At 46.3% G+C, this 25334-nt stretch overlaps 1 protein-coding gene across 2 annotated transcripts in view; it reads left to right on the top strand.

Moving 5' to 3' along the window:
- The window catches only part of fam3c (FAM3 metabolism regulating signaling molecule C), a 79141-nt gene that overhangs the window by 46920 nt on the left and 6887 nt on the right, over positions 1-25334 (top strand). For both annotated transcript variants that reach the window (XM_072484413.1, XM_072484414.1), the window contains 5 exons: positions 1014-1118; positions 5979-6008; positions 13051-13174; positions 17996-18054; positions 18548-18598. In XM_072484413.1, the coding sequence (XP_072340514.1) occupies positions 1014-1118; positions 5979-6008; positions 13051-13174; positions 17996-18054; positions 18548-18598 (369 nt within the window). The remainder of the gene's footprint in view (positions 1-1013; positions 1119-5978; positions 6009-13050; positions 13175-17995; positions 18055-18547; positions 18599-25334) is intronic.

Genomic DNA, 25334 nt, shown 5'->3' with positions numbered 1-25334 from the left:
TTGACTTTTACTTCTATTTGCTAAAATCGCAAAGTCAACTTTTCCCTTAAGCCAATGAGGTGGAGCATGTTTGCTTTATTTAGAATACATTTGTCTGTAATTGTGACTGGAATTTTACATCATTTTTATGATATTGGCAGCCTCATATGGTGCTTCTCACAGCAAGTCAGAAGATACCTTTAGAAGAACATAATATTCCTATTGCACCTTTGACAATATTACTGGATCCATAACTAATTTAAGAGAATTGGGTTGCATTGCATTTTTATCAGGTTTTCTTGTTCTGTGAATTATTCTGTGAAAACTAAACAAACAGCCATTAAACGGTGATTTCATTGATAGCTATCTGTATTCAGGAATATTGCAGACAGCGTGTAAATTGGAAGTAGATATGTGTGGTTTGCAGGGTGAGTTATGGGGCTTCTGGATCTCTTACCAGTGGGGAAACTTTGTTCCTACTGTGGAGTGGATTGTGTAACTTGGCAACATTGATGGGCCTGGTACAGTCAACATGATTGAAAATGCAAAGTGTTTCAGTTAAATATTTCTTTAAAAATCTGTTACAAATTTTTAAAATGACAGTTTTCCTGCGTGCCAAGAGCAATGCTGATTTTAATGTTAATATAAGAGAATGAAATTGAATCTGAGAATTAGTTTGTTTCCAACAGAGCTGAGAGCTGCGCTCAAGTGCGGTCTGCTTGTCAGTGTTCTCAGAGCTTTGCACCTCATTTAATTTCAGCAGTCATTTGTTGTACTTGTGGAGAATGGTGCACTGGAGTTTCTTCTGGATCTGTCACTATTACTTGTAGATTTCTGAGTGGACGGCCATGAGAAGATTTCCATCTTACCTTTGGTGTGGCAAAATCATGACTTTACTCCTAAAGACCATATTTTCAATGATGCTGCAAAGGCATATTGCAAACTTTCCACTTGAGTGAATTTGGGTGTGTATTGCTTCAGGATCTTGAAACTGCGCCTCAAATTGATGTGTGCTTCTTTCTCTCCACTTTCAGGTTCAATAAAGTTTGCGGTGGCTGGCGTTGTGTTTTTGCTGGTTGGTTATTTCACGTTACAAATATTTGAAATCAAAATAGATGCAAACTTGGGATCCATATTTGGTAAGTATTTTAATACCCATAACTGGTGCCTTGAAATGTTAGCGTTTTTGGTATAAAATAAGGTACAAAGTTTTGACATGAATCAGAAGGTGAAAGAAGCAATACATTGGTTTCACAGTGTAGATGGCACGAGTCAATTCGGAAATGTTGTTTCACATTGATTATTCATGAATGTAACATGGTCAAATGTGATTGTGGGTTTTTTTTTTCTTTTAGCTAGGTGTTTAGGGAGGTTTTTGCCCCCTTCTTTCCACCACCTTCCTTCTCCCTTTCTGTATTTTATTCTCAACTTTAGATGTGGCCTGGTACCTCTACAGACTAATGGTTCAGTGACCTGCCTGTGTCCAATGCACTGCATATGTACATAATTGTTTCCATATGCTAGGAACCAGATGGAGAATTCAGTGAATAACTCTGGAATGAGGCTAGTGAGCAATGGTGACCACGAAACTACCATGGATTTCTGGAAGAACCCATCTGTTTCACGAATGACCTTTAGGGAGCTAAAGCTGCCACATATCCCCAGTCTGACCTGCATGTGAATCTAGACTCTCAGCAATGTGATTGACTCTTAACTCCCTCCTGACATAGCCCAGCAAGCCACTCAGTTCAAGGGCAATTAAGGATGGGCAACAGAGGCTGGTCTTGAAGTGATTCCCACATCCTGATAAAATAATTTTTTAAAAAAAATATATATTGATGAACTTTTAGATGCAAACTCTGATCAGATGAATTAGCACAATGGTTGTAGACTTCTCAACTTTGAATTCAGCTAATTTTTGAATTGATTTGCAGAAAGAATATAGTGCTCGCCAGAGAGGCAGTATTGAAGTGTATGGGCCAGGAGCTTCCCAGTTCCTAATTTCTGCTAATCCCATCTCTGGCACTGTTGACACCAATATCCTCATACGAGGGACGCTGGTGTCGCTTGCTCAATTGTGTGAAAATCAGGTGACAGCAAGTTCTGCTTTGGCCATAGTTTGGGACCATACACGAATGATGGTTACCAAAAGGCTCCATGAACCACAGTCTAACCCCACTTCTGCTTATACCTTTAATATTTCTCCCACTTCAAACACATCTATAATTCTTTCTTCAAAAATCACATGCATTTGATTTCGCCATTTTGTGGTAGAGAATTTCACACACTGTTCAGTTTGACTAGTGCCACTCAGAAAGTGGCCAATCTTCATGTGTTTTGGGCAATGAATGCTGACGGCCTGCTTGACCCTGAGCTAATGAAGGTGAGGAACTTAAGTAATTATTACTCCTATGAGGAAAAAGTACTGGAGGAGTTAATGTGATCAAAAGCTGGAAAATTCCTGGGACCTGATGGCCTTTATCTCCTGGGGTTTTAAAAGATGTGCCTGCAGGGAGATGGTGAATGCATTGGTCTTGATCTTCCAGAATTTCCATGATTTGAAAGGTAGCAAATGTAGGCTGGCTGCTCAAGAAAGGAGAAAATGAGAGAGCCGAAAACTGAAGGCCAGGAAGGCTGACATCAGTAGTAATGACAAAGCTAGAATCTGTTTTTTTAAAGATGTAGTTAATAATGGCGAACTTGGAAAACTTGATTAGGTAGGGTCGAAGATTCATGAAAAGGAAATTATGTTTGACAAGTGTTTTCGAGGATGTAATAATAGAATCCCTACAGTACCGAAAGAGGCCATTCGGCCCATTGAGTCTGCACCAACTCTTTGCAGGATTGTGGCAATCCTCCACCCTGTAACCTCACTCTTGGGGGCAATTTAGCATGTCCAATCCACCTAACCTGCACATTTTTGGACTATATATTTGATTTCCCAGCAGACATTTGATGGTGTGTACAGGAGGTTGTTCTTCGGGATTGTAGCTCTTGGGATGAGGGTAATATATTAGCATGAATTGAGGATTGGTTAACGAGCAGAAAAGAACAATAGGAATAGACAGGTTAGAATGAAGGATTGAGCTTCTAGGACGGAGATGAGAAATTCATTCATTCAGAGGACTGTGAAACTTTGGAATTCTCCACACCAAAGGGTTGTGGATGCTGCCATCATTGGAATTGAGGTAGAAGATCTACCACAATCGTACTGAACAGCGGAGCAGGCTTAAGGGCCTTTTGATCTATTTTTTTATATTCTTATGTCACTTTGTGATCTATCAATGATTTATACTGAAATGGAGGGGGCATTATTGACGATGGTACAAAAACTGTTGTGTGATTGATGGTGATGAAGAGGATGTACACTGAGGAAGAGATCTATGGACTGGTCAGGTGGGGAGAAAGGTGACAATGGAATTCTGTCTGGAGAAGTGAGCTAATTCACTTAGGGAGGCCAAATCAGGAAAGGAATCCTTCATAAATTTCATAGATTTCATAGAATTTACAGTGAAGAAGGAGGCCATTCGGCCCATCGAGTCTGCACCGACTCTTGGAAAGAGCACCCTACCCAAGGTCCACACCATCCCCATAACCCAGTAACCCCACCCAACATTAAGGGCGATTTTGGACACTAAGGGCAATTTATCATGGCCAATCCACCTAACCTGCACATCTTTGGACTGTGGGAGGAAACCGGAGCACCCGGAGGAAACCCACGCACACACGGGGAGGATGTGCAGACTCCGTACAGACAGTGGCCCAAGCCGGAATCGAACCTGGGACCCTGGAGCTGTGAAGCAATTGTGCTATCCACAATGCTACCGTGCTTGTAGGATGTCAAAAAGAATGGGTAAGAAGGCATGCAGGGTGCATTTCTTTATTAGCTGTGGCATGGAATAGTATAAGAGCAAGGAAGTTATGCCAAGACTGTACAAAGCACTAGGTGGGCCATAATTAGGGCATTGGAAAAGGATCTGGTGCATTACAGGAAGGATGTTATCTTATGAGAGAGGAGAGGGTACAGAGGAGAATTATAGGGATATTGCCAGGACTGGAAAATTTTAACTGAGGAAAGGTTAGATGGACTTGGGTTGTTTTCTTGGAATGCAAGAGGATGAGAGGGCAATGTAATTTAGATGTATTAAATTAAAGGTGTAGACTGTATTTATTTTTTAAATTTAGAGTACCCAATTATTTGTTTTCCAATTAAGGGGCAATTTTAGCGTGGCCGATCGACCTAACCACATCTTTGGGTTGTGGGGGTGAAACTCATGCAGACATGGGAAGAATGTGCAAACTCCACACGGACAGTGACCCAGGGCATGTATTCGAACCCGGGTCCTCAGCGCCGCAGTCCCAGTGCAATCCACTGCGCCACATGCCGCCCATGTGTAGCCTGTATTTAGTGGATTTGAAGGACCTGTTTATCTTAGCAAAAGATATATAGATTTGAAGTAATTGATGGAATTATTAGAGGGAAGTTGAAGAGAATTTCTTTCACCCAGAGGATGGTGGTTGTCTGAAGCTCATGCCTGAAATGTTGATCGAGGCGGAAACCGACATCAAATTTAAAAAAAATACTTGGATGTGTCGTAACTTACAGAGCGAGGGACTGAAAGCTCAAAAGCCTTTTGTTGACATGCTGGGCCAAATTCCTTTTCTTTATTATTAATGACTTGAACTTGGGATTACATGGCACAATTTTTGAATGCAGATCACAAGTAACTTAGAAGTGGTGGAGGTTTGCGTGGGTTTCGTTCTGTTTCTCTGGTTATGAATATGGCGGTCAATATGGTCGCCTTCCTTAATCCTAATTATGTTTGCTTTAGAATCGCCAGGTATCTCTCGATACCGCCACAAGGTTCAAACCCGAATACTGATCAAAGAGCCAATACACCAGTTAGTTAGTTCAAAGTCAATACTATTTATTTACACACACAGTAAGATCTACACATGCACAAAGTACTACAAACTAAACTATCTCTACTGCTAAAGCCTATACTTAGCTTCGGGCGCCCACTCAGTCAGAGGAACAATGGCCGTTGTTCGGATCTGAGGTTGCTGGGTTCGAAGTGGTACAGGAGAACAGCTAAGGTCGTCCATCTGGTAGCGAGCAATGACCTTGGACTTACTTGCTTCTGGTGCAGCTGGTGGACGGGTCTCTCCGCTTTGAGAGCCAGGTCCAAGAGAGCGATTCACTCATGGGGGTTCCTTCTTATACCCGGAGGGGCTTCACGCGCTTTGGGGTGGGCCTTAAACTTGGCCCCAATTAATTGGGCCGCATCTTGATCACTGGTATTGTTCTTGACCAATAAAGGGGTGGGTGCCCTGCTGGCTGGGCGTGTCTTAGGTGGCCGTTGGCCTGGCTTTGTTTGCGCTTTCGGTTGGGGAACTGGCGTCGGGATGTCTGGAGCTAGATTGGTTGCTTGAGTGTCTTTCCTTTGTTCCCAGAGATGGGCGATGAATATGTTAATTGACCTACAGTTTCAGTCTCGTCTGGGAGCTGCCGTCACAATATGTATACGGGCTCTGTGCCTGCTTGCTTTCCTAACATTTTCTATAGTTCCCTAAATTCTTTGCGAGCATCCATTTTGTATTCTGGAAGTGGCCATCCCAGATGGCAACACGCCCCCACAACCCAAAAATGTGCAGGGTAGGTGGATTGGCCACGCTAAATTGTCCCTTAATTTGAAGAAAATGAATTGGGCACTCTAAAATAAAATAAAAAAGAAGTGGTGGAAAGTAATGAGGAAGATGGTGATAGACTTCAATTGCATCAGTGTGTTATACATTTCAGCACAACCAAAGATTTCCCTGTGGTAAGCTGAACGCCCTGTTGCCACAATGCGAGAACTTAATTTCAAATTAATGGAAGCTTCCAGAAGAATGCATTTAAACAAAGTGGATTTAATGTTTAATTAAAATATGGGTTTGCAGAATATATGCTTATCAGTATGTGAATCATATAGCTAAGCGTAAATGTTTTTATTTTGCAGCCAGATCACAAGCTGAAGTGGAAGTGAAACGTAAGTTTAAAAAATAACAATTCAAGGGTAGGACGCACAGATTGAAAACTTTGGCTTATTTCAGAATGAAAATATATTTGAACTTGGTTATTTGCCATAGAAACAGAAAGTAATGGTTGTAATGCTGCACCTTCAGTTATATGCACACCAGTAAAGCTCTCCTGGAGTGTCCTGTGACAGTAATGCCTTGGTTAGGTCCAACTTGAATGCACAAGTGAGGCATAGAACAAAAGAACAAAGAAAATTACAGCACAGGAACAGGCCCTTCGGCCCTCCCAGCCTGCACAGATCCAGATCCTTTATCTAAACCTGTCACCTATTTTCCAAGGATCTACTTCCCTCTGTTCCCCGCCCGTCCATATATCTGTCCAGATGCATCTTAAATGATGCTATCGTGCCCACCTCTGCTGGCAAAGCGTTCCAGGCACCCACCACCCTCTGTGTAAAAAAACTTTCCACGCACATCTTCCTTAAACTTTCCCCCTCTCACCTTGAAATCGCGACCCCTTGTAATTGACAACTCCCACTCTTGGAAAAAGCTTGTTGCTATCCACCCTGTCCATACCTCTCATTATTCTGTAGACCTCAATCAGGTCCCCCTCAACCTCCGTCTTTCTAACGAAAACAATCCTAATCTACTCAACCTTTCTTCATAGCTAGCACCCTCCATACCAGGCAACATCCTGGTGAACTCCTCTGCACCCTCTCTAAAGCATCCACATCCTTCTGGTCATGTGGGGACCAGAACTGCACGCAGTATTCCAAATGTGGCCTAACCAAAGTCCTATACAACTGCAACATGACCTGCTGACTCTTGTACTCAGTACCCCGTCCGATGAAGGCAAGAATGCTGTATGCCTTCTTGACCATTCTATCAACCTGCGTTGCCACCTTCAAGGTACAATGGACCTGAACTCCCATATCTCTCTGTACATCAATTTTCCCCAGGACTCTTCCATTGACCGTATAGTCCGCTCTAGAATTGGATCTTCCAAAATGCATCACTTCGCATTTGCCTGGATTGAACTCCATCTGCCATTTCTCTGCCCAACTCTCCAATCTATCTATAATTTGCTGTATTCTCTGACAGTCCCCCCTCGTTATCTGCAACTCCACCAATCTTAGTGTCATCTGCAAACTTGCTAATCAGACCACAATACCTTCGTCCAGATCATTGATGTATATCACAAACAAAAGTGGTCCGAGCACGGATCTCTGTGGAACACCACTAGTCACCCTTCTCCATTTTGAGACACTCCCTTCCACCACTACTCTCTGTCTCCTGTTGCCCAGCCAGTTTTATCCATCTAGCTAGTACACCCTGAATCCCATGCGACTTCACTTTTTCCATCAATCTGTCATGGGAAACCTTATCAAACGCCTTACTGAAGTCCATGTATATGACATCTACAGCCCTTCCCTCATCAATTCACTTTGTCACTTCCTCAAAGAATTCTATTAGGTTTGTAAGACATGACCTTCCCTGCACAAAACCATGCTGCCTATCACTGATAAGTCTATTTTCTTCCAAATGTGAATAGATCCTATCCCTCAGTATCTCCTCCAACAGTTTGCCTACCACTGATGTCAAGCACACAGGTCAATAATTCCCTGGATTATCCCTGCTACCCTTCTTAAACAAAGGGACAACATTAGCAATTCTCCAGTCCTCCGGGACCTCACCCGTGCTCAAGGATGCTGCAAAGATCTCTGTTAAGGCCCCAGCTATTTTGTCCCTCGCTTCCCTTAGTAACCTGGGATAGATTCCATCCAAACCTGGGGACTTGTCCACCTTAATGCCTTTTAGAATACCCAGAACTTCCCCCTTCCTTATGCCAACTTGACCTAGAGTATTTAAATATCCATCCCTAACCTCAACATCCGTCATGTCCCTCTCCTTGGTGAATACCGATGCAAAGTACTCATTAAGAATCTCACCCATTTCCTCTGACTCCACGAATAAATTCCCTCTTTTCTCTTTGAGTGGGCCAATCCTTTCTCTAGTTACCCTCTTGCTCCTTAATATACGAATAAAAGGCTTTGGGATTTTCGTTAACCCTGTTAGCCAAAGATATTTCATGACCCCTTTTAGCCCTCTTTATTGCGCGTTTGAGATTTGTCCTACTTTCGCGATATTCCTCCAAAGCTTCACCAGTTTTAAGTCACCTAGATGTTATGTATGCTTCCTTTTTCATCTTAGCTAGTCTCACAATTCCACCCATAATTGAATGATATTGCACCAACCACTTTAATTCCCAACATTCGCAAGTGTTTGTGTTATCAAATGATCTTCCAGGGTTCAGAGAGAACAGAATTACTCATTGCACATAACTGGAACTTGCCGAACAGGAGGATTGAACTCTGTCTCTTCAGTATGGATCATAACACAACTTGATTTGAGGAAGATGAGCATTTTGTCACCTGCTGTCTCAATATTACTCCATTAGCAGGTTATCAACCCAGTGGACCGAAGGGATTACTGTACCTCGCATGACATTTGTTTCTACAACTTTAAATCCAGACACTAAGTAAAGCTACCATTCTCTCTACAACATGTGGTCAACTCCTCGATCACTTCCAACACCCCTTTCCCCTCGAGGCACCTTTCCATGCAAACGCAGGAGATGTAACAATTGCCTTTTAACTTTCTCTTTTCTCACCATCCAAGGCCCCAAACACTCCTTCCAAGTGAAACAGCAGCATGCATGTACTTTCAACTTGGTATACTATGTCCACGGCTTACAATGCGGTGTACTCTATACTGGGGAGACCAAACGCAGATTGGGTGACCACTTTGTATAACACCTCCATTCGGTCAGCAGCTATTGGTGGCCTGACATTTTAATTCTCCACCTTACTTTACGCTTACATTTCTGTCTTCAGTGAAACTGAATGCAAGGAACAGCGCCTCATCTTTTGATTAGGTACATTACAGCCTTCTGGACTCAACATTAAGTTCAACACTTTCAGATCATAATCTCTGCCCCCATTTTGTTTCCTCTTCTTTGTACGTGTCTGCCTTAATCTCGTTTTGATTTTGGACAACAACTGCCCATTCTGCCGTTCACACTTCCACTGCACGCATCTTTTATCTCTACTTGTTCCATTCCTACTCCCCTCAACTGCCCTACCAGCTCTTTTGTCACTTGATGTTTCCCATCGCCTCCTCCATCTCAGTTGCTCCCTTTTGTTCTTTTCCATCCCTCCCAATTTGACTTTTTTTTAATAAACATTTTATTGAGGTATTTTTGGTATAGAAACAACAACAAAATAAACAAGATACATGAAACCATAAACATAGTGCAAAAACCGTTTACCTTTCATACAGGTCCCACCCTTATGACCCCCCTACTCTAACCTAAACTATCCCCGTCTGCTGATGATTAATTTTCTGCAAGGAAGTCAACGAACGGTTGCCACTTCCGAGTGAACCCTAACAGTGACCCTCTCAAGGAGAACTTAATTTTCTCCATACAGAGAAAGCTAGCCATGTCCGATAGCCAGGTCTCCGACTTCGGGGGCTTTGGGTCCCTCCATGCCAATAGTGTCCAGGGGTACCAAGGAAGCAAAGGCCAGAACATCTGCCTCTTGCTCCTCCTGGATTCCCGGATCTCCAGACACCGCGTCTCCTCCGACCCCATAAGCTCCTTATAGATGTCCGAGACCCTCCCCTACCCACCCTCGGAAATTACCCTGACCTGAATCCCCCTCAGCGGTAGGGGCGGGAAGGTTGCCACCTGTTTACGAAGGAAGTCCCGCACCTGCAAGTATCTGAATTTGTTTCCCCTCGCCAACCCAAACTTTTCCTCCAGCGCCCTCATACTCGGAAAGCTCCCCTCTATGAACAATCCCCCATCCTCTCAATTCCTGCTCTCCGCCATACACTGAGCCCACCGTCCTTATTCTCCAGGGCAAACCGGTGGTTATCACAAATTGGGGCCCAGACCGATGCTCCCACATGCCACCTCCACTGGCCCCAAATTCTCAGGGCCGCCACCACCATGGGGCTGGTGGAGTACCGCGCAGGCGGGAGTGGCAGAGGCGCAATTACCAATGCCCCCAGACTGGTGCCCTTACAAGATGCTGCCTCCATACGCACCCACGCCGACCCCTCCCCCACCACCCACTTCCTGATCATGGCTATGTTAACCGCCCAGTAATAATTGCTAAAATTTGACAGCGCCAGCCCACCCTCTCCCCGGCTCCGCTCGAACATTACCTTCCTTACCCGCGGGGTCTTGCCCGCCAAGACGAAGCCCATGATCACCCTGTTGACCCGCTTAAAAAAGGACCGCGGAATAAAAATGGGGAGACATTGAAATACAAATAGGAACCTCGGGAGGACCGTCATTTTCACCGTTTGTACCCTCCTGGCCAGCGACAACGGGAGCGCGTCCCATCTCTGGAAATCATCCTTCATTTGGTCCACTAGCCGGGCCAGATTCAATTTATGCAGCCGGTCCCATTCCCGCGCCACTTGGATGCCCATATACCTAAAACTACCCCCTACTGACCTAAACGGCAGCTCCCCCAGTCGCCTCTCCTGTCCCCTCGCCTGAACCACAAACATCTCACTCCTATCCATGTTTAGCCTATATCCCGAAAACAGTCCGAATTCCCCAAAAATCTTCATGATTTCCTCCATCCCCTCTACTGGGTCCGAAACGTACAGACACAGATCATCCGCATAGAGCGAAACCCTGTGGCCCCCCCCCCCCCCCCCACCCCGACCAGTCCCCTTGAAGCTCTCAGAACGATTGTCAACGGCTCTATAGCCAGCGCAAACAACAGTGGGGAGCGGGGGCATCCCTGTCTCGTCCCCCGGTGCAGTCTGAAGTTGTCCTGTTCGTCCGCACACTTGCCACCGGAGCCCGATACGGTAACCTGACACCCAGTCAATAAAGCCCCGCCAAAATCCAAACTGTCCCAGTACCTCCCACAGATACTCCCATTCTACCCAATCAAAAGCATGCTTTGCAATCACTACCTCAACCTCCCTACCTTCCGTGGGCATCATGATCACATTTAATAGCCTTCTTACATTGGCCTCCAACTGCCTACCCTTAACAAACCCCATCTGGTCTCCCCAATAACGTCCAGAACACAGTCCTCAATCCTGGAGGACAAGATTTTGGCCAGCAACTTGGCATCCACATTCAGTAGGGAAATTGGCCTGAAGGACCCACACAGCTCCGGGTTCTTGTCCCACTTAAGAATCAGCGAAATCATTGCCTGTGACATCGTCGGGGGCACACCCCTCTTTCCCTTGCCTCATTGAACATCCTCAACAACACTGGCCCCAGTATCCCCGAGAACTCTTTATAGAACTCCACCTGGTACCCGTCCGGACCCGGGGCCTTACCCGCCTGTATGGCCTTCAAGCCCTCCACTATCTCTTCCAGCTCAATTGGGGCCCCCAGCCCTTCTACCCGCTCTCCGTCCACCGTTGGGAAATTCAGCCCCTCCAAGAAGCGCCTCATCCCCTTCGGCCCCCTAGGGGGTTCCGACCTGTACAGCCTGCTGTAAAAATCTCTAAACGCCTTATTCACCCCTACCGAATCACCAACCAGGTTCCCCTCACCGTCCTTTACTTTCCCTATCTCCCTAGCTGCCTCCCTCTTCCTAATCAGTTGTGCAAGCAGTCTGCTGGCCTTCTCCCCATGTTCATAAATCAGCCCCCTCGCCTTTCTCATCTGCTCCACCGCCCTCCCTGTGGTCAGCATGCTAAACTCCACGTGCAGCATCCGCCGTTCCCTCAGGAGCCCTGCCTCTGGGGTCTCCGCATACCTCCTATCGATCTGTAATATCTCCTTTACCAGTATGTCCGTCTCTGCCCTGTCAACCTTCTCCCTATGAGACCGGATCGAGATCAGCTCCCCCCTTACCACCGCCTTCAGTGCTTCCCAAACCACCGCTGATGAGGTTTTCCCCGTGTCATTGACCTGCAGGTAGTTCTGGATGCATTTCCTCAGCCGCTCGCATCACCCCTTCATCCACCAAAAGTCCCACATCTAACTGATGTGTTAAGTAAGTTGGTTCATTGTCGACTGAAACTGGATGCAGTGAAACTAGAAACAGGCTTCTGACACAGGAGATGGTCCAACACGGTTGTATTCAACTTCCTGATTGCTGTACATAGTCTGCTGTGAGTTGACACTCTATCAGTCTAACTGATAACCTCCTACTGGCTTGACCAGACTAACTCTCTACCTCATGGAGATAGTGCTCACTGGCTTGTGTACTCTTAATATCTCAGTAGCTGTGTCCTGTAGAGCGAGGGAGAGTCTTAATGCCCTGTGTGCTTTATAGTGGTGGTGTCCTGTCTGGTGATTGGTTGTTATGTGTCGTGTGTGTTCATTGGTTATCCTGTGTGTCAATCACTGCCTGTCTGCATCTCATTACATTCATGAGTGGATATTATGACACTAACCTCAGTACGGGCGCTGATTACTGCCAATTTGACCTACTGAAAAGCAAATATATTTCTAACTTCTCCAGATTCTGATGAAGGCTCATCGACCAGAAAGGTTAACTCTGTTTCTCTCTACAGATGGTGCTGGACCTGTTGAGTATGCCCAGCATTTTCTGTTATAGAAGCAGAATTAGGCCATTTGATCCATCGAGCCTGCTTTGCTATTCTATCATGGCTGATCCCATCCTGACCTTAACTCCATCGTCCTGCCCATTCTCCATAACCCTTCAACCCATTACCAATTAAAACTCTGTCTAACTCCTTCTTAAATTTACTCACTGTCCCAGCATCAACCGGACTCTGGGGTAATGAATCCCACAGATTTCCAGCATCGGCAGAATTTCGCTTTTGTAAACTGGAAAGCTGCTTTATGGCCCATTCTTATCGGCTGATAAGATGGGTTAAAAAGGTGACAGGGGAAAGGGAGCAAAAGCTGCATACTGTAAACCTCAATTGTGAATCAGTCATGTTCTTAACAGTCCTATCTGATTTTTAGTTATAAATTGTGGATTTGGTATGTGGATGAGAAGTCTTTTTTTTTTTAAACTGTTGTTTAAACCTTTGCCATAGCAACAAAACTGCTGAAGTACAAATGCAGCCTTGCAATGCCTTGCCCTGAGAACCATTTTGCATTCAAAATGGCAAGTGGAGCAGCAAATGTTGTTGGACCCAAAATCTGTGTGGAAGATAAAATGTAAGTATTAAAATATTTCTGCTTGTGTATTACATTGACGATGCAACTTGATATTTTATACCTTGGAATCATTAGACAATACCCTGGAATTTATTGTGGCGCGGCATTCTCTCATGTCTTTTCATTTCCCTGCCCTGATGTTTAGAAGATTAAGTTAAGAGGACAGGCTGCATGAAGTCCTATAAATGCAAGAGGGGTGATCTGATAGAGATGGTTAAAATGTTAGAATAATTTAATGGGTAGATACAGAGAAGCAATTCCTGTTATGGGGAATCAAGAACGAGAGGTCGTAAAATTGGAGCTAGGCCATTCAGGATGGAAATCAGGACGCACTTTTTAAAACAAAAGGTAGTACAAATCTGGAATTCCCAGCCCCACCCCAAGATAAAAAGTGGCTGAGTACTGAGACAGTCAAGACTTAAATTGATTTTTAAAAATTTGCTGAGAGTTACCAAGGGAACTGGAGCCAAGGTGGATAAATAAAGCTGAGGTACAGATCAACCATGGTCTAATTGAAATGGCAAAGGCTTGTCGACTAAATGAGCCAGTCCTTTTCTTATGTTCCCTGGAGACTAGGTTCAAGTTTAAGTAAAGACCTGGCATCTAAAAAACACTCCTTGTGTCATTCAAATATCCCAGCACCAACCATTTCACAACCACTCTGTTCCTTTTGATAACGGGTATTCACTGCTTGTAGGCAAACAGAGCAGTCATATTTGGGGACAGCAAGGTTCTACAGGCGACAATGAGATAAGTAATCAACTGGCCAGATAGTCAGTATTTTGATGCTGTCGATTGATTAAAGAATAAATGTTAGCCAGGACCACAGAAGAACTTGCCTGAAGTATACAGGATGAGATTTATCTGCAAATTATGGGATGAAAACTACTTTCCATCACTGATCACTGTGAGAATTTTAAAGGAAATTGAATTTGGACAGCCTTGAACAAATTCCTCAAGTACAAAGCCCTTAATACAAAATTAATTGGCAGTCATGTTCAGTAAGCCCCCAAGGAATGTTAGAGTGGATAAAAGAACTATTAACATGTGTTGTGGAGTCACTCTTTTCAATTTGGGAGTCACACTACTCTGTTGGGTTTGTGTAAATCTCCTTCAAATTGTCCAGCTTTTGGTATCATCTCAGCTTCCGAAGTATTCCATCGCATAATGGAGCAAATGATGCAGCGAGGGGGTGCGAGTTTACGTGGACGACGTGATCATCTGGTCCACGACGCCCGAGGATCACATTGCTCGCCTCAAACAGGTTTTCCAGAGGATTCATGAAAATGGCCTCCAGCTCAACAGGGCCAAATGCTTGTTTGGGCAGTCCGCAATCAAGTTTTTAGGTGACCACATTTCACAGCAAGGTGTGCAACCGGACAGCGACAAGGTGCTGGCAATCAATGCCATGAAGACACCAGAGGACAAAAAGGCGGTCCTCCGCTTCCTCGGGATGGTAAATTTTCTCTGACAATTCATTCCCAACATGGCATCCCACACCACGGCCCTCCGGCATCTCGGTAAAAAGTCGACTGTGTTCCAGTGGCTTCCCGCTACAAGTTACTGACTCAGAGTTCAAGACACTGTAGGAGTAAGAAATTGTTTGATCCACAGCAGCAAGCTTCCTCATCTTGAGGAATAGAACATGGGGGAGGGGCAGGGATATAATTGATTTATTTTTAACGGGATAAGATAGAAGAAAATGTTAGACAAATGCACAATTCAAGTAATTGAAGGATAAATCTCAACATTTAAGTTCAAGGTATTATCAAAGTAAAATTCAGCTGCTGTTGCAATTGGTAATTTAAGAATGTACCTTTTTGAAGTAAATATGGATCAAGTAAAATTCAAGCCAAGTAAATAATTTCAAAGATTAATTGCAGCCCATTGCTTATCTGTTCTCCACACTGACCAAGGTGTCATGAACTTCAAAGAGATCTAGCAACTCTGACTGGGCATCCATGAGGTGCTGTGGGCCATCAGCAGCAACAGAATTGTACTCGACCATAATGTGCAACCACATGGCCTGGCATATGCCCCACTCTCCATTACCACCAAGCCAGAAGATCAACTCTGTTGCAATGAAGAGTGTAGGAAGGCATGCCAGGAGCAAATACCAGGCATACCTGAAAATGAGGTGCCTACCTGGTGAAGCTATAACATAGACTACTTGCATACCAAACAGCATAAGCAGCAAGTAATAGATAGACCTCATCCATTGGTTGTGGAATCGATCAAAGTCTTGCCACATCCAATCGTGAATGGTGGTGGAAAACTAAACAACTCATTGGAGGAGGAGGCTCCACAAATATCCCCATCCTCAATGGAGGATCCCAACAAAAGATTAGGTTGAAGCAGTCTCAATATTAAAAAAATTTTTTTTAGAGTACACAATTATTTTGTTTTCCAATTAAGGGGCAATTTAGCGTGGCGAATCCACCGAACCAACACATCTTTGGGTGGTGGGGGTGGAAACCCACGCAGACACAAGGAGAATGTGCAAACTCCATACAAACACAGTGACCCAGGCCGGGATCGAACCTGGGTCCTTAGTGCCCTAGGCAGTAGGCTAACCACTTTGCCACCGTGCTGCCCCATTTGCAATACTCTTCAACTAGAAGTGCATCTTTGCATCCTCCAGTGGTCCCCAGCATAGATGCCAGTCTTCAGCCAATTTGATCCACTCCACGTCAAGAAATGGCTGAAGGCACTGGATACTGGAAAGCTATGGGCCCTGACAATATTCAGCAAAGCATTGAAGACATGTGCTCCCGAACTTGCCTCGACCTTAGCCAAGCTGTTCTACAGCAGAAACAACACTGGCGTCTACCTGACAATATGGAAGATTGCCCATGTATGTCCTGTACATAAAAAGTAGGACAAATCCAATCCAGCCAATTACCCACCCCTACCATCAGTCTTCTCTCAAACATCAGTAAAGTGATGGAAGCTTCACCCAATGGTGCTATCAAGTGATACTTAAGTGAACAATAACCTGCTCACTGATGCTCAGTTTTAATTCCGCCAGGGTCACTCAGCTCCTCACCTCATTATGACTCTGGTTCAAACATGGACAAAAGAGCTGAATATCAGAGGTGAAGAGAGAGTGACTGCCCTTGACATGAAGGCAGCATTTGACAGAGTGGCATCAAGGAGCCCGAGCAAACCTGAAGTCAATGGAAATTTGGGGGCGGGGGCAACCTCTGTTGATTGAAGTCATATCTAGCACAAAGGAAGATGGTTGTGGTGGTTGCAGCTTCAATCACCTCAGTTCCAGGACATCACTACAGGAGTTCTTTAGGGTAATGTCCGAGGCCTAACCATCTTCTGCTTCTTCATCAATTTACTTCCACCATGATGTCAATAGTGAGGATGTCCGCTGATGATTGCACAACGTTCAGCACCATTTGGGACTCCTCACTACTGCCGCAGTCCATGTCCAAATGCAACTTGTCCTGGACAATATCTGGGCTTGGGCTGACAAAGTGGCAAGTAACACTCAAATCACACAAGTGCCAGGAAACTACCGTCTCCAACAATAGAAAATCGAACCATTGCCCATGATATTACCATCACTGAGTCCCGCACTATCAACATCACGGCTGAAGGCTACAAGAGCAGATCAGAGGCTAGAAATCCTGCAGCGAGTAACTCCCCTCCTGCTTGGATAGTCAGAGGCTTTTCCCCAGGGTAGAGGGGTCAATTACTAGGGGGCATAGGTTTAAGGTGAGAGGGGCAAGGTTTAGAGTAGATGTACGAGGCAAGTTTTTTTACACAGAGGGGAGTGGGTGCCTGGAACTCGCTACCGGAGGAGGTGGTGGAAGCAGAGACGATAGTGACATTTAAGGGGCATCTTGACAAATACATGAATAGGATGGGAATAGAGGGATATGGACCCAGGAAGTGTAGAAGATTGTAGTTTAGTCAGGCAGCATGGTCGGCACGGGCTTGGAGGGCCGAAGGGCCTGTTCCTGTGCTGTACATTTCTTTGTTCTTTTTCCCCCAAAGCCTGTCCACAATCTACAAGGCAAAAGTCAGGAGTGTAAAGGAATACTCTCCACTTGCCTGGATGAATACAGCTCCAACAACACAAGAAGCTCAACATCATCCAGGACGAAGCAACATACATGATTGGTACCCCTTCAATGACCATTCACTCCCTACACCACTGACACACAGTAGCAGCAGTGTGTACCATCTACAAAATGCACTGCAGGAACTCACCAAAGCTTCTTAGGCAGCACCTTGCAAATCCATGACTGCTACCATTTAGAAGGACATGGGCAGAAGGCACATGGGAACACCACCACCTGGAAGTTTCCCTCCAGGTCACTTGCTAATCCTGACTTGGAAATATCACCATTCCTTCACTGTTGCTGGGTCAAAATCCTTGAATGCCCTTCCTGGTATCACTGTGTGCCTCCAGCACAGGGAGTGCAGTAATTCAAGAAGGTGGCTCACCACCACCTTCTCGAGGGCAATTAGGGATGGGCAATGAATGCTGGCCTAGCCAGCGAAGCCCACATGCTGTGAATGAATTTTTTTTTAAAAACTGTTTTGCAGCATGACATTTATATATGCAAAAGGAGACAAGTTGGTTCACATGAACTTTCTGAACAACCAAAGAACACCACACACCTTATGCAGAGTAATTACTTCAGGTTGAGCAGAAAATGGTGTTGAAGCTGAATTTATTTAAATTCTACCTGGACAAAAGAGAATGTGATATCTGCAAATATGCCTGACCACTAGTGACTGGAGCAAATGAGAAGAAAATAAAACTTTACTGAAATCTGATTAATATTGTTCACTATGTTGCAGAATAATGAGTGGTGTTAAAAACAACGTTGGTCGGGGGATGAATATTGCTATAGTAGATGGTAAGTGAACTAATCTGGTTTGATCAAATTCCACCAAGTTATTAAAATTAGTTCGTTATCCATTTTTTGTGTGTAAGATCGATAGGTTGGATTTCTTGACATTTAATTTGCCTTGCCTTTGTTTGACCAACCTATTTTCTTTTATTTGGTTGTTTTCTTCCTTTTTATTCATTGTTATGTTTTCAGGCATTCTGTTATAACCCAGTATTAACTGTGATTTGTAATTGTTGAATATCGTTCACATGCCATTTACAAATTATCAGTGCGATTGAGGGGCCTTTGTCTGGCAGTGTAATATCAACGGAAAGCATTTTCTCTCATTTTAAAGACTGAAAAAAAATCAAAGGTTTTGAACTAAGCCGATTTACTTAACAACTCCGCCATTGTTAATTTGACAACCAAGTATTCTTTCTGTACCGTTGTATCTCTTTTCTTTAACTTTTCTATCTCGCTTTTGGACATTTTGGTTCATTCCACATGTGATTCTTTTCAGGTAAATTTGGAAATGTATTGGACACAAAAGTTTTTGACCTGTGGAGTGGAGGTACAAAGTTTGCACTTTTGATTGTGTTTATTAAAAATAATCTCCGCTTATCTATAACCTTCAACCCTGAATATTCACATGAAACGGCTCACTTAGATTATTCAGTTTGAAGAAGCCCCTAGGAGACCTCATTGAGAACATGCTGGTGGTTTTCAAGATTTATTTGAGCAGAACAAAATTGTGATCCTCATACCATTCTGCTTTTTAAAAAATAAAATATATTTTATTAAAGTTTTTCGATCAACCAAGAATTTTCCTTTTTTACAACTTTGTAACAATATATACATTGATCGTTTTTAAAATAATATATTAACTAACGGCAAGTGCCAACACAAATAAAAAAAAAAGAAAAGAAATAGTAACATTGAGAAGATAACGATGAACAACAAATATGTAACAACACACAAAAAAAAACCAAAGACCCAAATGCACCCTCTCCCCCCCCCCCCCCCCCCCCCCCCCCCGGGTTGCTGCTGTTGTCTTTCCTATTTTCCCTTATCGCTCTGCGAGATAGTCGAGGAACGGTTGCCACCACCTGTTGAACCCCTGAGCCGAACCTCTTAGTGCGTACTTTATCCGCTCCAATTTTATAAACCGTGCCATATCGTTTGTCCAGGCCTCCACGCCCGGGGGTTTAGCTTCTTTCCACACAAGTAGAATCCTTCGCCGGGCTACTAGGGAAGCAAAGGCCAGAACATCGGCCTCTCTCGCCTCCTGCACTCCTGGCTCATTTGCAACCCCGAATATAGCCAACCCCCAGTTTGGTTCAACCCGGACCCCCACCACCTTTGAAATCACTTTTGCCACACCCACCCAGAACCCGTGCAATACCGGACATGACCAAAACATGTGGGTGTGGTTCGCAGGGCTTCCCGCGCACCTCACGCACCTATCCTCCACCCCAAAAAACCTGCTCAATCTTGCTCCCGTCATATGCACCCTGTGTAGTACCTTGAATTGGATCAGGCTGAGCCTGGCACACGAGGACGAGGAATTTACCCTACTTAGGGCATCTGCCCACAGCCCTTCCTCAATCTCTTCCCCCAGCTCCTCCTCCCATTTTCCTTTCAGTTCCCCTATCATCGTCTCCCCCTCGTCTCTCATTTCCCTATATATATCGGACACCTTACCATCACCCACCCATGCCCCCGAAATCACTCTGTCCTGGATCCCTTGCGCCGGGAGCTGCGGAAATTCCCTCATCTGTTGCCTCACAAATGCCCTCACTTGCATATAACGAAATGCATTCCCAGGTGGCAACCCGTATTTTTCTGTCAGTGCTCCCAGACTCGCGAACGTCCCGTCCAAGAACAAGTCCTTCAGTTGCACAATTCCTGCTCGCTGCCAAGATTGAAATCCCCCGTCTATCCTTCCCGGGACGAACCTGTGGTTGTTCCTTATCGGGGACCACACTGAGGCCCCCGTCACTCCCCTATGTCGTCTCCACTGCCCCCAAATCTTCAGAGTCGCCACCACCACTGGGTTTGTGGTGTACCTTTTCGGGGAGAACGGCAGCGGCGCCGTTGCCAGTGCTTTTAAGCTATTTCCCCTACAGGACGCCATCTCCAGCCTTTTCCACGCCGCTCCTTCTTCTTCCCTCATCCACTTGCATATCATAGACTCGTTAGCGGCCCAATAATAATCACTCAGACTCGGCAGTGCCAATCCCCCTCTATCTCTACTGCGCTGCAGGAACCCCCTCTTTACCCTTGGGGTCTTTCCGGCCCACACAAAGCTCATGATGCTCCTGTCCACCTTCTTAAAAAAGGTCTTTGTAATCAGTATGGGGAGGCACTGAAACACAAAAAGAAACCTTGGGAGGACCACCATTTTAACCGCCTGCACCCTGCCCGCCAATGACAGGGGCACCATATCCCACCTCTTAAAGTCCTCCTCCATCTGCACTACCAGTCATGTCAAGTTAAGCTTATGCAAGGTTCCCCAGTCCCTGGCCCCCTGGATCCCTAAATACCGGAAATCTCTTGTTACCCTCCTCAGCGGCAGCTCGTCTATTCCCCTGCCCTGTTCCCCGGGGTGCATCACAAACCGTTCACTCTTCCCCATATTCAGTTTGTATCCCGAAAACTCTCCAAACTCCCTGAGTGTCTGCATTATCTCAGGCATCCCTTCCACTGGGTCCGCGACATATAACAGCAGATCATCCGCGTATAATGACACCCGATGTTCTTCTCCTCCTCTAAGTACCCCTCTCCACTTCCTAGAGCCCCTCAGCGCTATGGCCAATGGCTCAATTGCCAACGCAAACAGTAACGGGGACAGGGGGCACCCCTGTCCTGTGCCCCTATATAGTCTGATGTAGTCGGATCGTTGCCTGTTCGTAATCACACTTGCCACCGGGGCCCCGTATAGGAGCCAAACCCATCTAATGAACCCCTCTCCAAATCCAAATCTCTTCAGTACCTCCCACAAGTAGTCCCACTCCACTGTATCAAATGCCTTCTCTGCATCCATAGCCACCACTATCTCCGCCTCCCCCTCCGGTGGGGGCATCATCATCACCCCCAGCAACCTCCATATATTGGTATTCAATTGCCTCCCTTTAACAAATCCTGTTTGGTCACCATGCACCACCCCAGGGACACAGTCCTCTATCCTTGTCGCCATCACTTTGGCCAATAACTTGGCATCTACGTTCAGGAGAGAGATGGGCCTGTATGACCCGCACTGCAGCGGGTCTTTGTCTCTTTTCAGGATCAGCGATATTGTCGCCTCCGACATCGTCGGGGGTAGTGTCCCCCTTTCCTTAGCCTCATTGAAGGTTCTCGTCAAGAGTGGGGCCAGCAGGTCCACATATTTCCTATAGAATTCCACCGGGAACCCATCTGGTCCCGGGGCCTTCCCTGCCTGCATGTTCCCGATTCCTTTTACCACCTCCTCTACCTCAATCTGCGCCCCCAGTCCTGTCCTCTCCTGCTCCTCAACCTTCGGGAACTCCAACTGGCCTAGGAAATGCATCATTCCCTCTTTCCCTTCCGAGGGTTGGGCCTTATATAACCTCTCGTAGAATACCTTAAATATCCCGTAAACCCTCTCCGCTCTCTGTTCCATCCTTCCCTCCTCGTCTCTAACTCCTCCGATCTCTCTCGCCGCCCCCCCTCTTCCTAAGTTGTTGGGCCAGCAGTCGGCTTGCCTTCTCTCCGTATTCATACTGCACTCCCTGTGCCTTCCTCCACTGCGTCTCCGCCTTACCCGTGGTCAACAAGTCAAAGTCCGTGTGTAGTCTCCGTCTTTCACTGTGTAGCCCTTCGTCCGGAGCCTCCGCATATTGCCTATCCACCCTCAGAATCTCCCCAATCAGTCTCTCCCTTTCTTTACCCTCTTGTTTCCCCTTGTGGGCCCTTATGGAAATCAGCTCCCCTCTCACCACAGCCTTCAGCACCTCCCAAACTACTCCCACCTGGACCTCTCCGTCATCATTTACCTCTAGGTATCTTTCAATACATCCCCTCACCCTTCCACGTACCCCCTCGTCCGCCAACAGTCCCATGTCCAATCTCCAAAGTGGGCGTTGCTCCTTTTCCTCCCCTAGTTCCAGATATACCCAATCTGGGGCATGATCTGAAATGGCTATAGCCGAGTACTCCGCACCTGCCACCTTCGGGATCAGCGCCCTTCCCAGGACAAAGAAATCTATCCGGGAGTACACTCTATGGACGTGGGAGAAGAAGGAAAACTCTTTACTCCTCGGTCTAGTAAATCTCCAAGGATCCACTCCTCCCATCTGCTCCATAAAGCCCTTAAGCACCTTGGCCGCTGCCGGCCTCCTCCCGGTCCTAGATCTGGACTGGTCTAGCCCTGGGTCCAGCACAGTGTTGAAGTCCCCCCCCCCCCCCCCCCATTACCAACTTTCCCATCTCCAGGTCCGGGATGCGCCCCAACATACGCTTCATAAAGTTTGCATCATCCCAGTTCGGGGCATATACGTTCACCAGCACCACCGCTTCACCTTGCAGTCTGCCGCTCACCATCACGTACCTACCCCCACTGTCCGCCACTATGGTCTTCGCCTCAAACGATACCCGTTTCCCCACCAGTATTGCCACCCCTCTATTTTTCGCATCCAAGCCCGAGTGGAATACCTGTCCCACCCATCCTTTTCTTAATCTGACCTGATCCGCCAGTTTCAGGTACCTCTCCTGAAGCATGACCACGTCTGCATTTAGCTTCTTTAGGTGCGCAAATACCCTTGCCCTCTTAACCGGCCCATTCAACCCTCTCACGTTCCACATGATCAACTGGGTTGGGGGGCTCTTTACCCCCCCCCCCCTCGTCGACTAGCCATCCCCTTTTTTAAACCAGCTCCTCACCCGGTTCCCACGCAACCGCAAACTCTGGCTGACCTCGGCTTCCCCCGTTTATCCTTAGCCTCCCTGCGTGTGAGGCCCCCTCGTTCCTACGCCCCCTTTTCACGCCACAATTTCCATATCGCGGGAACAGAGCCCGCGCTTCCCTCTCGGCCCCGCCCCTAATGGCGCAGCTCCCTCTCTCCTTCCCCATCCCCTTCCCCACCGGCGCCCACATTTCTTCGTGTCCCCCTCCTTCGAGGGGAAAAAATTCCCCCATCTGATTTACAATTTCTTGCCACCACCTCGCTACTTCATTCCAAACATCCTTTCCCAAATCTAGTCCAACTTCTCCTCTTGAATGAATGTTCCCGCCTCCTCTGCCGTCTCGAAGTAGTGGTGTTTGCCCTGGTGTGTAACCCACAGTCTTGCCGGTTGCAACATTCCGAATGTCACTTTCTTCCTGTGGAGCACCGTCTTGGCCCGATTGAAACTCGCCCTCCTTCTCGCCACCTCTGCACTCCAATCTTGGTAGACGCGGATCACCGCGTTCTCCCATCTGCTGCTCCGTGTCGTCTTAGCCCACCTCAGGACCATCTCCCTGTCCTTGTAGCGGTGGAATCTCATCACTATTGCTCGCGGTGTTTCCCCTGCCTTTGGTCTTCTCACGAGGACCCGGTACGCTCCCTCCACTTCCAGGGGGCCCGCCGGGGCCTCAGCTCCCATTAAGGTATGGAGCATCACGCTCACGTACGCCCCAACGTCCGCTCCCTTTGCCCCTTCGGGAAGACCCAAAATCCTTAAGTTCTTCCTCGAGCTATTTTCCAGGGCTTCCAATCTCTCCATACACCTCTTGTGTAGTGCCTCGTGCGTCTCCGTCTTCACCACCAAGCCCTGTATCTCGTCCTCGTTTTCGGCAGTTTTTGCCTTCACTCCACGGAGCTCCATCTCTTGGGTCTTTTGTGGCTCCTTCAGCCCCTCAATCACCTGCAGCATCGGCGCCAGCACCTCCTCCTTGAGCTCCTCCACACATCGCCGGAGGAACTCCTGCTGTTCCAGGCCCCATACCAACTGGGCTCCCTCAGCCGCCATCTTGCTTCTCCCTTCCCTTCTCTGCCACTGCTCCAGAGGATCCTCCACAATCTGGCCACTACTATCACTTCTTTTCATCCACACCCGGGGGGACTCCTTCCTATGTCGCCTCGCACTGGGTTTAGCCTTTGAAAATTTCCGTTGGGGCTCCCGATAAGAGCCCAAAAGTCCGTTGAAACGGGAGGTGCCGAAACGTGCGACTTAGCTAATCATCGCCGCACCCGGAAGTCCATACCATTCTGCTTTAATAACCAGTTGCGTTCATGTATCTTTTGAGTAAAATTAAATGTCCCACGGTATTTAGCAATGAAGAAATGGGCAGATAACCACAGTAGGATAAGAATTGGTGATGCGTAACCCATGACACTATTGAGTGGGTTATATATTTAGAAATACAGGATGCAGGACTTGAAGAGTCTTTTCAAGCAGAGGAAAGAAGTGCCAGGCAAGAATTCAGAATGCAGAATTGAGACAGTTTGAGGCATCTGGCACCAGCTGAGAGAATGAACTGAAGACTCGAGAATGGAGGATGATAACTGGATAATGGGGTTGAAAGATTACAGAGGAAGGGTGAGGCAGATATGTAGAGGCAAAAAGAAAACAGTTGCATTAAATGCTTTGAAGGATGGGGAAGAAGACAGTGGAGCTTGATGAGTTCTGGGGTGAACAAAAGTATGTGGAGGACGTGATGTGGCATGTGAGTTTTTAAATGTGCTGGAATTCATTTTTACAGGATGTAGCTTAGGAGATCTCTGGGGAAAGTTTTGGGAGAAGCTAAAGTAGACTGGAAAGAATCCCTACAGTACAGAAGGAGGCAATTCGGCCCATCGGGTCTGAACCAACCCTCTGAAAGAGTACCCTACTTAGGCCCACTCCCCAGCTCTATCCCCGTAACCCCATCTAATCTGCACATCTTTGGGCTGGCATGTTTTGAGGGTTTCAATTCTAGTGGTGAGTGTTGAAGCAGGCAATGTGAAACTTGGTTCTCTGAATTAATTTGCTCGCAATTGGCTTGTGCAGGCGTTTGAGGGAGGGATTGAATCCAGTACGTGGGTGCAGCACGTTTGATGGAACTTGAAAAGATGCATTTGATCTTAGCAGTTTCAAGTTGGTGAAAATTCTGACTCTTCGCAGAACTTAACATTAGCAATAATGGTGGTTCTGGAGACAAAGGTAGTTGCAAGTAGGTAGAGTTTGGTGTCCGCAGAACTAATAAAATGCAGTATGAAAACAAAGAATATAACCAGTTCAAAGATGGAACTACAGTTCACTCCTGAGGTAACTATTTGGGGGAGGGAAAGAAACCGTTGCAGGTAATGTGCGGTCTACGCTGAGACAGG

Source organism: Scyliorhinus torazame, chromosome 19 (genome assembly GCF_047496885.1).
Source record: "Scyliorhinus torazame isolate Kashiwa2021f chromosome 19, sScyTor2.1, whole genome shotgun sequence".
Taxonomy (NCBI): Eukaryota; Metazoa; Chordata; class Chondrichthyes; order Carcharhiniformes; family Scyliorhinidae; genus Scyliorhinus; species Scyliorhinus torazame.
This window is presented reverse-complemented; position numbering and strand designations above follow the sequence as displayed.